The sequence below is a fragment of the Mus caroli genome, chromosome 7, assembly GCF_900094665.2.
Source record: "Mus caroli chromosome 7, CAROLI_EIJ_v1.1, whole genome shotgun sequence".
In the NCBI taxonomy this organism is placed as follows: domain Eukaryota; kingdom Metazoa; phylum Chordata; class Mammalia; order Rodentia; family Muridae; genus Mus; species Mus caroli.
In genome coordinates, this window is record NC_034576.1 from 144,195,882 (window position 1) to 144,210,416 (window position 14,535).

At 46.8% G+C, this 14,535-nt stretch overlaps 1 protein-coding gene across 5 annotated transcripts in view; it reads right to left on the reverse strand.

Moving 5' to 3' along the window:
* The window catches only part of Mob2 (MOB kinase activator 2), a 48,920-nt gene that overhangs the window by 16,797 nt on the left and 17,588 nt on the right, over nt 1–14,535 (reverse strand). The window contains exon 1 of one of the 5 annotated variants that reach the window (XM_029479464.1): nt 423–873. The exons of 3 other annotated variants lie outside the window; for them this stretch is intronic. In XM_029479464.1, the coding sequence (XP_029335324.1) occupies nt 423–532 (110 nt within the window). In that variant the 5' untranslated portion in view covers nt 533–873. Of the gene's footprint in view, nt 1–422; nt 874–14,535 lie in introns of those variants that run through there. One more of the 5 variants, XM_029479463.1, reaches the window with a different exon arrangement.

Here is a 14,535-nt window from a genome sequence, read left to right on the forward strand (position 1 = left end):
TCAAGCACCTGGGATATAGCATGTCACTTCTCTGGACACTCAAGGGCAAGCTCTAGGACATACTAGCCTTGGGTAGCCAAGGTTTGTGCCAAAGAGAGACAGCCACTGGCCAAAAACACGAGCTCAAACAAACTTGCTGGTGATAAAGGCAAGCAGTCTAGCAGTTTCCAGAGGGAGCAGAGTAGGACTCCCGACAATCCAGGAGCTCATGTAGAAAAGGTCCAAAGCGGGTGGCTGTGCTCCTGGGTAGCATGCAATGAGCTCAGTTGCTAGACTGGCCAAGCTGCACCAATTACCCCAGCACCAACCCCACAGGTGGCACGCCTACTCCAGCACAGCAGGCTGCTTTACTGAGAAGGCAATCAGAGCCATAGCCAACCACCTCCCAGACACACTGCGTTTAAATTTGGGCAGGCTGTTACCTGAGCACTTTGCTGACTGCCTGAAGCACCATTTTACACCGAAGTCCAGTTTTGGGGGAACGGCTGAGCAGAGTTCGCTCTGAAGGGAGACTGTAGTGGTCTTCAACCATGATGTGAAGATTGCAGAGCTGGTGAGGGAAAGCGGGATCCAGGCAATGTAGCTCTCGGTTCCCTCCCTCGGAAGTGCCCTCCGCCCTTGCTCTAAGCCAATGAGGACCACAGCAGAGACAAACAGCTGCTCCTTTACATAGTAAGGGCTGCCCAGGCTGGTGAAATAGGGGAGTGTCTGAACTGCTTTTGCAAAGTGAAGAGCTGTCTGGGCAGGGTGGAATCAGCAAGGCCAGAAGGGAGGAGATAGGGTGGACCCAGCAGCTGGAAGGGCCGGTCAGAGAGATCCAAGTCACACCTGGAGGCCCTCCCTTGCCACCTAGACTAGACTCAACACAGCCTTGACAAGGGGGGCCTGGAGACTGAAGGCAAGCAGAGCTTCTTTAACAAGCACACTCAGAACAGGGATCAACAGGCCATTAGGGTCCCTGCAGAGTGGGCACTAGCTGCTACTACTCTGCAGGTGGGTGTCAGACCAGCTTTTTGAAAAGGGTCAACAGGCTTCGGGGGAATCTGGAGGACACAAAGCTGGTTCTGGGCAGTGCTGTTCCTCAGGTCTGCCAGTCAGGATAACTGCCACTATGAGCCATAGGCAGCAGGAATATCTGGAACACCTCATGGGCACCTAAATTATGTAGTGAAAGCCTTGTTTATGGGAGACTACCAAGCCTCAGAAGTCAGATACCTGGGAGTGGTCACTCCCACCCCATCTCATCCTGGGCTCCACTGCAGTGTCAGAATAGTCAATATGGACTGACAGGGAGGCACTGCCCCCAAGCTCCACTATGGTTTGGTGGGAGTCAAGCTCCCATTCTCCTGTCAACCAAGAGATGGACACTGTAGAACTTCTCCTCAGAGGTAATAGGTATAGGACTCCCCAGAGCTCCCAGTGACTAAACCACCTTCCAAAGAGTATACACTGGAGGGATCCATGGCTCCAGCTACATATTTAGTAGAGGATTGCCTTATTTGGCATCAATAGAAGGGGAGACCCTTGGTCCTGTGGAGTCTTGATGCCCCAGCGGGGGATGCTAGAGTGGTGAGGTGGGAATGGGTGGGTGGGTGGGTGGGTGGAGGAGTACTTACTCTCATAGAGGCAAAGGGAAGCAGGGATGGGATGGGGATGTTTCTTATGTTTTCCCCAAAATTAAACAAAGGCTATGGGATGAAAAAGGGAGATGGTCTTCTCTTAACCTCTCACTAAGGGTCCTCTCTGAGCCAGGAACCCTGGCTCTCCTGCTAAGCCGTCTGTAAGGTCTCCCACTGTACAGAGCTCTCTCCTCTCAGGAAGAGAAAGGCCACAAGTAAGCAGGTGAGTGCTGAAAAACTGGGCCCTACCTCCTGAAGGGTGATCTGGTTACAAGAAGCTGAGCCTCTGAATAATATACTTCCTTCTAGTAGTATATAAAAAAGTGCTAGATGTGTGAAAAAGCAAAAAAAAAAAAAAAAAAAAAAAAAAAAAAAAAAAAAAAAAAAAAAAAATTGGAACCATGGGAGAAAGCCAATGCAAACAGATCCTGAGAGGACAATGATCCTGAATAACTAACCCCATAAGCAGGTATGTGTCAACTTTTAGAAGTTAAAAACAGTATTCAAACAAACACACACAGATGTCAAACTGTTATACTGTGAAATGAGACCTTAGTGACACGAGAAGGCAGGGTAAGCCAAACAGCTGGCTAAAGAACAGATAGAAGGCAAGAACCTGCAAATTTCATGATGGATGGAACTAGATCCTGAGTAAGATAACCCAGACACAAAAGAACACACATGATATGTACTCACTTGTAAGTGGTTACTAGCCCAAAAGTTCAGAATACCCACGATTCAACTCACAGACCATATGAAGCTTATGAAGAAGGAAGACCAAAGTGTGAATGCTTCAATTCTACTTAGAAGGTGGAACAAAATAATCACAGGAGGTAGAGGGAGGGAGGTAGAGGGAGAGAGGTAGAGGGAGGGAGGGAGGGACCTGGAAGGGAAGGGGAAGGGGAGGCAGGATCCTGTATGGAAAAAGACAGGAGAGAGTCCAGAGGATTAGAAAAATGAATAGAAATACGGAGCAGTGGGAGGTGGGGAACTATGGGTAGCCACTAGAAAGTCGCAGACACCAGGGAAGGAAGAGGTTTCCAGGACCCAACAGGGATGATATTAGCTTAAATACACAACAAAGGGGAGACAGAACCAGTAGAGACCACCTCCAGCAGATAGGCAAGACCCTCAGTTGAGGGATTGGGCCACCCATCCATCTCAATTTTTTTTTTCAAGAATAGGTTTCTCTGTGTAGCCCTGGCTGTCCTGGAACTCAATCTGTAGACCAGGCTGGCTACAGAACTCAGAAACCTGCCTGCCTCTGCCTCCCAAGTGCTGGGATTAAAGGCATGCGCCACCACTGCCTGGCCATCTCAAAATTTTTAACCCAGAATTGTTCCTGTCTAAAGGAAATGCAGGGACAAAAAATGGAGCAGAGACTGAAGGAAAGGCCATCCAGAGACTATCCCACCTAGGGATCCATCCCATCTGCAGACACCAAGCTTCAACACTATTGAGATACACACACACACACACACACACACACACACACACACACAGAGCTATACCAGGCTCCTGTCAGCAAATGCTTCTTGGGTGTATACATTGCAACAGTGTATACATATGCAGATATTCACAGCCAACCAACAGGCTGAGCCCAGGGACGCCAATGGAAAAGTTAGAGGAAGACTGAAAGAGCTGAAGGGGACTGCAACAGAATAACAATATCAACCAACTGGACTCCCCAGAGCTCCCAGTGACTAAACCACCTTCCAAAGAGTATACACTGGAGGGATCCATGGCTTCAGCTACATATATAGTAGAGGATTGCCTTATTTGGCATCAATGGAAGGGGAGGCCCTTGGTCCTGTGGAGTCTTGATGCCCCAGCGTAGGGGGATGCTAGAATGGTGAGGTGGGAGTGGGTGGGTGGGTGGAAGAGTAGTCTGATAGAGGCAAAGGGAAGAGGGGATAGGATGGGGGTTTGCAGAGGGGAGATGGGGAAAAGGGATGACATTTGAAATGTAAATAAATAAAATAACCAATAAAAAAATAAAGAAAAACTTTTAAAAAGGCGAGAACTGAAAAAGGTGAATCAGTGCTCTGTAGTGGTGGAAACACAGAGGCTGGCCAAAAGGTACAAAGCCCAAAGTCCAGGGAGGGATCAGGACAGAAAACCATCAAAAGATTTATCAAGGACAGAGGCATGATCCAATTTATGTTCCTCAGAAGTTTAACTGGTTGTGGTATGTGCTAATGGGAATGGAGTAAGAAATCTGGGCTAGCAGTTTGTCCAAGCATTGAGATACCTGGGGTGGGAAGAAGCACTTGCTCTGGAGACAGTGCCATGGCCTGATGGTGAACTTGGTATGGATGGTGGAAGAGACAGCATCCAGCCACTCCATACCTGCATCACTTTATTCTGTCTTACTACTAAGATTAACCTGAAGCTGGGGAATCTTAAAGAGAGGGCTTATTTAGCTTACAATTCTGAGTTCAGGGGCCCCCATCTGGCAACTGTCAAGACTAAAACCAACCAGCCACAACAATAACAACAACAACCCCCTCAAATATCCTTTTTTATTATTATTACTTGATGTGTATGGGTGTTTGTCTGCATGTCTATCTATACATGTGTGTCTGGTACACATGGAGGCCAGAAGTCAGAGTTACAGATGGTTGTGAACTGCCATATAAATGCTGAGAATCAAACTTCCAGTCTTCTGGAAGATTAACCACTGAGCCACCTCTCCAGCTTCATATCAACTGCCTTTTTGCTGACTAAATTCCAAGGTATCATACGAAAGATTTCTCTAATCCTAGTCACCCATTGAAGCTCTTGGCTCTGAACATCATGACAGGAATCAATCTCCACTGATGAATGTCTCATACTGGACATTAAAGTCAATAGGCTTGGGGGGGACAACACCACCTATCAGGATGGCTAAAATAAAGTGCTAACAAAAACATGGAACAAGTAGATTCCTTGATCGTTATTGGATGAAATCTAAAATGACCAGCTAGTCTGGCAAACAGTTTGAAGGTATTCTAAAAAGTGAAACATGCAATTAACATATGACTCAACCACTTCTCTCCTGGGCATGTGACCTAGAGACATGAAAACTATGTCAAAACAAAGGTATGAAATCATTCAGTGGAGAAAGGAATGTGTTGGTAAGAAACAATGGTAAGCCCCATCTCACACCCAGATGCATCAGAGAACTAAACACAACCAAAGCTCAGCAGTGCCTCTGCCAAACTCAGAGCAGGCAAAGTTATTCTGAATATAAACAGCACTAAATTAAAAAGAGAAAAAAGGATCTCACCAACATTTAAACATACCCAAACTTTGTTTTAATGCTACTAAAAATAAACATACTTGGGGATGGAAAGATGGCTCAGTGGTTAAGAGCACTGGCTGCTCTTCCAGAGAACCTGGGTTCTATTCCCAGCATTCATGTAGCAGCTCACAAATATCTGAAACTCAGTTCTAAGGCATCTGATAACCATTTCTGGCCTCTGCAGGCAACACCTGTGTACCAGGCACACACATGGTACATACACATACACACAGGCAAAACATTTATATGCCTAAAATAAAAATAAATTAATCATTAAATTAAAAAAATGAATAAAGTAGGTAACCATAACTTGCATGTACCAAACAAAATACTTTTATCTGCACTAAGTACAGAAGTCCTACAACTCAATGATTTAAAGATAATCTTGTTTTCAAGAAGAGCTAAAGACTGAACAAGATATGTTACAAAGGCAGACAATCACACAGTGTTCTGGCTAGTTTTATGTCAACCTGGCACAAATTAGGATCATCTGGGAAGAGGTCATCTTAACCCAGGAAATGCCTCTATAGGATTGTCCTATAGGCAAGTCTGTAGGATATTTTCTTGATTGATAATTGATATGAGAGGACACAGCCCACTGTAGGTGGTACAAACCTGGGTAGGTCAAAGGTGGTATAAGAAAGCAGGCAGAGAAAACTATGGGGAGCAAACTGGTAAGCAGCATTCCTCAATGGCCTCTGCATCAGTTCCTGACTCCAGGTTCCTGCCTTGATATCCTGCCCTGAGTTCCCTGGATGATAGACCACAAGCTTTAAGATGAAAAAAACTTCTTTCCTCCCTAAGTTGTTTTTGGTTACAGTATTTTATCAAAGCATAAAACCCCTAACTAATAGATATCATAGCTCAGCAGTTAAGAGCACTGACTGCTCTGCCAGAGGTCCTGAGTTCAATTCCCAGCACCCTCATGCACACATCTGCCTTTAGTTTACATACTTGAGGCAAATTCCTGACTGAGAAGCTCCAGGGCCCACAGACCCACTCTAGCCAGGAACATAGATCTCAAAACAAAGTAGCCATCTCAGTGCCCTACTGTGCCCAAGCAAAGTAAGTGTATCCTCCAGACATATATTGGACAGTCTAGTTAACTGCTCCGGGTTAAGTAAATAATGCTGCTACCAGCCATGCGACCTAAGTCACCTTACAAAAAGCAGAGGCACGCCAGGTCCCAGTCCATTGGGAACATACCTAATCAAGGCTATAGGAATTCCTCACATGCCACATGACTGTAGAAAAGACTCCCTGAACAAAATCTAGAGTGACCAACTGCAGTATTCTATTAGCCTATGCTTAGTTGTATTGGAAGCAGCAGCTCTCTGCTCCTCCCTGAGTTATAGAGCCTGCAAGATCCCAGGCAGTATAGCCAAAGAGCCAAGGTTGGGCAAAAGGAGCACTGCCTGCTCACTGCCAGAGAGCAAGAACTCCTAGGGTGAAGATTCCTTTGTCCCAGACTCCTGGCAATCCCTCCTCCAGAGCCCAGGAGCCTCAGGCAATGAGTCACAGGGAGACAATCTTTATTCTGCTTACTTCCAGACAGTTCATACTCTTTTCCTGGTGTGCCATAGGGTTCAAAACTATGATGCTGGGTTGTACCTTTCCAGCTGGTGAAGGAAGGCTCCCTAACACCCTTCATCCTTCTCCATGAAGGCCTCCTGCACGCAAGTGCCTCATCCACCCTATGTGGCTACACCAAGAGATTCTGGATGGCAGATTATCCCACTCAGGGGCTCATCTTATCAGCTCCCTTCAAGGGAATGAGTAGTCTGAGTAAATGGAAGGGTAGAGGTAGCCAAGATGACTAGCAGTAGCTACAGACTCCCTTCTGACTATAGGGCGTCCACACCTGCTAGGTGATAGCCTTTACATGGAGGCTTCTGGGCTAGAACCAAACTTTGTTGCCAATTCCAGAGTAATTTCAGGCTAGACTAGGTCTTGAGAAACCTCTATGTACCAGGCAGCACAAAAACTGGCACAAGGCTGAAGAGATGGCTCAGCAATTAAGAGCACTTGTTCTTACAGAGAATGTGAGTTCAATTCCTAAGATCCACATAGTAGCTCACAGCCACCTATAATTCTGGTTCTGGGGATGTTCAATGCCCTCTTCTGACCTCCATGGGCATCAGGCATATACATTGTGCACAGATATACATGTGAGGAAAAACTGATATACATAGAATAAAATAAATGAATCTTAAAAATCAGTTAAATCCCATTAAAAGAAAGAGAAGAAAAAAAGAAAGGAAGGAAGGAAGAGGAAGGAAAGAGGACAGAAAGAGGAAGGAAGGAAGGAAGGAAGGAAGGAAGGAAGGAAGGAAGGAAGGAAGGAAGGAAGGAAGGAAGGGGCACAAAAGCAACTTAAGAAAAGCTTCAACCTTTCACTAACATCCTAGCAGTCACAAGAAAAGGAGCTGCCATGAAGGCTGGAGACACATGGAAAGCTTTCAGAACCAGCTTACTTACCAGCATCGTGCACCCAGGAAAGGAAACTAAGGTAGAGGTTGGTAACTGAGGCAGGCCCGCCCTTGAGGTGGGGTCTGACCCAGTCCTTATACCTCAAGGCTGTTGTTCCACGTGGTTTCCTGTACTGGCAGCTAGCACTGGAGCTTTTATCCTTGACCACTTCCAAGAGTACAGTACACAGGGTAAGGAGGCAACCATATTTACACCCATGTGGTGATGCTCCTGTGCTAGGACTCCATGGCCCTTCACAAAGAATCTTGTGCTTGGTTCTGTCCACTCCTACTCAAGATGAGATATCCCACTCCTTCTCAGGGTTGCAGAGACAAAGCCGCTGTGAGCTCTACCCCTGAACCCACCACTGCTCCCACAAGCCAGCCAGTGATATTTGAACTCAGTACCTGTCTCTTCACTTGATGAACTGAGAAGACAAGGACAGAAATATCCTTTCCTGTCTGTCAGGAGGAGCGCCCTTCCACAGCTGTCAATCTGGACAGGACAGGTCAACATAAAATGTAGAAAGGTGTAGGCAGCATACCAGGGGACCCCAGCTACAAGAGGAAGCCAAGTGGAACCACCTCATGCCGTGTAAACTCACACAACTCAGCTACAAGAAGTTAGCAAGAACCCCTCCTCCAAGGCAGCAAGCAGAGGACTCGCAGGGGCCACACAGCAGGCCAAACACCCTCCTAAAGTAAAGGTTAGGCACTGATTGTGAGGAAGTAGCACAAGGTAAGACTGGAAACAAAGTGCTGCCTGGTACAATCAAGAGGGAAAAGGAGGAAAGGCAAGAATTCCAGGACAAATTTAGAAGGCAAAGAAATGCACCACCGTGCCACACAAATCCTTCAGTTCCAAGCTCTTGTCCCACCAGAAACTGAACAATTAAAGAGGCTGTTGGAGCCTACACAGTCAGCCTGCCTGGCCCAGCTCCTGTACCAACAGAGGGTCGAGGTGTTAAAGGGCCTAAGCATCACTTTCTTTGGACTTCCTATGCTCACAAACTATACACATGGCAAATGGGAAGGAGGTCTAGGGAGGAAGGAAGACTTGTGTTATGGCTAAGGCATGCCCTGTACTAGAGACATAGAACCAGTTCTAGGCTCATCTGCAATCACAGGTGGGACCTACACCCACCAAGTAGACTGCTCACCATTCCCAGGAGCTTGTAGGTTCCAAAACCAAGTCCATTCATAGCAGGAAGACTGTGACATCCTGTCTATCACACACCCTTGGCATGTCACCAAGCTGTACAGGCCCTGAGCACAGACAGCCAGAAAAGGGCAATGGCCAGCCCTGCCAAGCTGCCCCTCCCTGTCTAGTGGTATAAAAATCTCAGCTGCAAAATATAGCCCAGCTCAGTCCACAGGGACGAGGCAGGGAGCCCTGACAAGAGGGAGGCAGCAGTTCTGACAAGGTTGGCTAGATGGAGCAGAGCTGCTCTGAACTTACTGGGTGTCTCTGCTCTTTGAGTGTTGGGTTCCAATCCTGCCCATCCATGTTATATACTAGGCAAAGAACAGAGACCTTATTGTGGTACTCTTAACAAAAACAAAAACAAAAACTGAGTATCAGTAGGGTTTAGGTAGGTTTCCCTCCTCCCCCCAAAAAAGAAAAGCCTGAAATCCAGAAGAAAAAAATATAGAGAAACTGTCTGTCTGAGGAAAATGAAAGGGAACTTCTATGGAAGGATAAAAGGCATCTCCAGAAAAGAGTGCAGAGGATTCCAATGCAGATAGCTCCACTGAGGACTGGTCACTGCCCCAGTCCATCAGGAGCCCACCTGATGCAGGTGGAAAAGCCTAGGCCTACTGTCACAGAAGTGCAGCTTCAATCACACAGCATGGTATACACCCCTCCACGTGCTCTAAGGAGGAGTCAGAAACCACCAAGTAGTCTCTTAAGATCTGAGAGGTCAGTGCAGTACCTGGTATTTGTGTGCAGCCCTTGTTTGTTGTGTCACAAATACCAGGTAAGGGAAGTGTCCAGGCCTTACCAGGGCTCTGTCAGTCTTTGTCATTTTGTACAGGGAAAGACTGCGTGGGTAGAAGAGCAGGACTCCAAACCGACACAGGGCACTGGTCCTTCACTGGCCACCTGTTCCAACCCAACAGCTGCAGGTCACCAGGCAGGCAGGCTGTCCCCTCAAAGGCACATTCCTCTCTAATTGAAAATGTTTTTGCATTTAAAGACGGGGGAGGCATTAGATGTAGGAGTGGCCTGTGTTCTGAAAGTGAGAGGAACAGCAGAGCAGGTGCCAGGGCCCATCCTTCACATCCTTCAAGGAGGCAGCAATTAAGAGGCTGTGGCTTCTGGAGAAGACCTGAGGAAATGCCTGACAGCACTGTCTGCCACCTCACTAGATGGTCATGGCAGGGTAATTTACCTTTCAGTACCTTGCTAACCCTGGCCCAACTTTGGCCCTTGGCCAAAGAAAGCCTTCTCAAAGCCAAGCTTGCCCAAATCGCTCTTGGATCCAAGTTTTCAGCACTCATCTTGACCCATCTCCTGCTGATATAACATAATAATACCTAGGTGGGAAATTTATAATAGACTCAGCTCATTCAGTTCTCAATTCCTAAGTCCAAGAAGCTGGCATCTGGTGAAGGCCTCCATGCTATGGCATTCATAGCAAAAAGCAGAAGGGTAAAAAAGGAAAGAACAAACAGGAATATTGCCTATGCATAATACTAGCATGAACACACTTAAACCTGAGCAGTCCTTTTTTGCTCTGACTGCTCAGACTTGGGGTCTCTATGGCCTCCCATGACCTACAGGTGCTAGCATACACAGCCCTTCTTCAAACCCCAGAATTTGCTGTGCCCTCTGCCCACAGGTTCCCACTGCTCCTGAAGGTCTTTATGAATTTTCCCAAGGTTACTCAGGAATACCATCCTCCTTGTCCTGCCTAGTCTATAGGTTGTTGACACCTGAATCCTAAAGAAGGATCCAACAGCAGAGGGACAATGCCGTAGGTTCAACCGTTTACAAATCAACCTCAAGGAGAGGTCTACTCTACTCAAAAATAGTACTAAAAGGCAAGGAAGACAATATACACAACTGGGGTGGGAGAACAAAAGGCCAACAAACAAAAGGGAAAAAAAAAAAAGAAACAACTAAAGACAATGACTATCACCATGGTCCATCACAGCAGGCCAGGCATTCCCTGCCCAGAGTCCACCTCACAGAGTGCTTCAGCATGCAAATCATGAACACCCATGGACCAAAAAGTCTGACTTTTTTTTTAAAGCAATTCATCACAAACATCTAAACTCATAGTAACTTACAAATAATGAGGCTGAATGAAGCACTGATTTTAGAATGACACATCAGAAAAAACAAGATAGCCCTTACCTTCATGAAGGCTACAAGATTGTTTTTCTACAAAGACAGCAGCTGGTGAAGTAGGAGGTCCATGTAGTAGGAGGTCTGGGCATGTCAGGGGCATCAATCCCCTCTCGGGTAGACTCTAGGGCATCCAGAGGAAGCCTGCACTGCAGATTCCCGTGCACGGTAGATGGGTTGGCTCCACACCTGCCCTACATCTTAATCAGCACACAGGCCTATGACAGGGCCTTTGTTCCACACCTATCCCATAATAAATGTCACTACTGTGACCCTGAAGGTCAGGGACTCCATCATGTCTAAGTCCATGTCCTGGCTTAAGGCTTCAGAACTGATGTACTTGGGCTGGGGATACAGCTCAGTAGTAGGGTACTTCCTTAACATGCACAAAGGTATGGGTTCCACCCCCTACCCCTCGCCCAGCACCAAAAGTGGGGAAAAAACCGAAAGAAACTAAGAAAACAAAACCGTAACTGTTTCCAAGGTGATTTGTTCCAACGACTAAATGATACCCAGCTAGCTATGTTCTCTCTTCCCTGGGTAGACTTGTCAATCATTGTCTTGCCAAAATATACAGGGAAGGATGCATTAAACCAGGTCACTGGAGATGACACACACAAATTCATCATAGCTTAACACTGTGTACCTACCTCATATCCAACACACACAAAATTCTGCAACCACTTTTAGGTGGTCTTATGGCTCCCTTTCCCTCCGGTGCAAAGTCTTGCCAGCCACAATTCTGGCAGTGATATGACCCCCAAACCCACGGCAATCTGTGAAAGGGGATAATAGCAGACCATAATCTTTAAGCAGGGTTGCTATCTAAATAGGGTCAATGATGTGATAAATTACAAGCCCTTCCTCTGGACATCCCTTCCAAAAACAAAAAAAACAAAACAAAACAAACAAGCAAACAAACACCCCCTCTATGTCATTCCCTATAAAGAGCCAAGAGGACCAGACATAAACAGAATGGACATGTTCCCATGGCTATCCTTACTGCTCTTGAGATGTAGGAGTGGTCAAAGGCAACCTGAAACCATTAAAACAAAGTATCAGTAATGAGGATGGTGGGTCAAAATAAACAAGGTCAAAGGTGATCCAATTAGAATAATCTCTTTCGCCCACTGGACTGTCAGAGATTTAAATTGCTAGTGTCTCCCTAAGCTGGCACAGATGAGCACTCAGATTCTCCCACCACTCCTGGGACAGGGCACAACTGGTCTTAGGGCATGGCTCCTGGGTCCCACGTGCATGTGTACAGACACACCTCAGGGCGTAGGCTGCTAGGCACTAGCCCCAATGCCAGCTCTGCACTTGGTATTGGATATGCTCTTACTATGCAGAGCTTCCTCCAGCCTTCTCTCATTAACCCCACAGCAACTCAGGAAAGTCAACCAACCACAGAGTAAAATCACAAAAGAGTAACTGTTCTTTGTACTGTAAACAGGATCACTGTGGGGCCCTAAGTGGTCAAGAGTGCCCTCTTGTGGAGACAAGGGCTAGCCTAGCCTAGCCTAGCCTGCGTGCAGTTACAACCTGGTGTGGGGGTAGGATGACACATATAGGGATGGGACATACTAACATGTGGATAAATAGCCAGTTCTTCTCAATCATCTTTGGTGGATTCCACGTGGGCTGCCTCGGTCTGGGCCAGCAGGTTCCAGGCCTACAATCCTTTGAGGTCTTCAGAAAACTAGAGAGCACAGGTACTGCAACACAGTGGTTGCAAGGTCCTGAAGGAGCAATAATTTCTTGGGCATTGCCTCCACAGAGGCCCTCCATGCAGGCCAGGTGGGCTCTGCAGAACCAGACTTCCTGGGCTCATCAACCTCTGTGATTCACCTTCTTACTTGTGAAGTGAAAATAATGGCTCAGGTGTGTTCAAGAGAGCAGAATATAGCACTTTTCTAGAAATACGGCAATAGCCCAGGACACCCTTGGCTGAAAATGGAAAGGCTATCAATACTTGAAGAATGTCTGGACAGATTGCTGTGAACATGAAGAATTTTCCAGCTGCCAGACAGATGATGTCAAATACTAGCTGCATTGACAGGGCCATCCCTGTCTTATGCCCCAGACAAGCCTAATCCAACAAGCCACCTCTGTACCAGTACCCAGCTCTTTTGCTTGCAGAGATACACACCTACAACTCACCTGCTGTCTCTCATCCTCTGTCCCTGCACCCTACTCCTGACCATGCAAGCCTTCTCGTGTTCACTTCTCTGTGTTCCTTCTTTACTTCACCCTTACTCAGCCTTACTCTTGCCTTAGGGCCCGGCTGGACCTAGCCTATGCTCACTGCCATCTGCCATCTCTCTGCCTAGGTAGCTCATTCCACAGAGAACAATGAGAGGCGGCCTCTACAGTAGATGTAAGGGATGTGATCATAGCTCCAACAAGTCATACTTATGAGATAGAAAACTGTATCTAGCTTACCCCTCACGCCCTCTATACCTTCCAAGCTTTCCTGATCCAGGCTTCCATTTTCAGGGAGGGTTTAAGTGATGATGTCCATCTAGTATATGCATTACTTGTACCCTGAAGTAAATACTGAGTCAAGGCTCAAGAAACATACTTGGGCCACTTTGCAGACTGCAGACAGCAGCAGGGAGCCTGAACAGGGCTGAGGGACACATACATGAGGATACAGTAGATACCAGAGCCGAGCAGACCACAAAAACTGGCTCAGGATGGAACATGGTGTTCATAAATATAGTGAAAGCTATAACAGGTGACAGACCTTCAGTCCAAAGTGCTTACAGATATATGAATCTTAAACTGGCACTTCTGAAAGACAAATAGGGTTGGCTTCTTCATTCTGAGAGTTGGCAAACTGAGGAAAAAAAACAAGCATATACCCTGGCTTTCTTGGGGGTGCTCCGGCAGGCACGAGAGACACTTCTTTTTTTTTTTTTTTTTTTTTTTGGTTTTTCGAGACAGGGTTTCTCTGTTTAGCCCTGGCTGTCCTGGAACTCACTCTGTAGACCAGGCTGGCCTCGAACTCAGAAATCNGCNTGCCTCTGCCTCCCGAGTGCTGGGATTAAAGGCGTGCACCACCACAACCCAGGATAACCATGTAGTGACTCTTGTGTTAACACAATTAACTCATTTCAGACCTGAAGGCCTGGCTTGGTCTGTCCTCAGGTCCAGCCTTGTGATGAGGTCACAGACACTTCCTTCCTCACAAGCAGTTTCCATAGAAGAAATGGCCCTTCTGGGTCCTCCCTTTCCAACCTCAGGACACAACGTAATCAGCCACATCCACCACACTTCCTGAATAACAGCTGTAGAACCATTTATCATGGGTGTGTGCAGAGGACGCCAAATCTAGAAACAGCAACTGCTTGCATTAAAGTATTCCCACACCCACACCCACACAGCTGGAGCCACTGGAGCTCCCACTAGAAAAAGATGGCAACCAAGGAAAGACCCAAAAGTAATCCTGGGTCTGGGTAAAGTATGCACTGGCAACTGGCCCCAGACTTTTAGGCTCTTGCTTCTGAAAAGCTCTCAGAAACCTCTCTGGCTCTTCCAATGTCTCTCGGGGGAGGAGCTTCCTGCAGGAGATGAAACACATCAAACAGGTACACATTTGCCTAGACACAGCATGTTTCCTTTAGTTTCCTCACATACCTGCCCTAAGATTAAGTCCTAATGGCTCAAGGCAATGTGTGAGTGAAGGGAGGAGTCAGTGTCTAGAGTTGAGGAGGTATGACAAAACAGTTCAGGTGTGTAACCCCTACCCAGGAAGAACAACGAATCAAGACATGAGCAGAACCAGGATCAGCCTCAGGTTCATCCTGGACT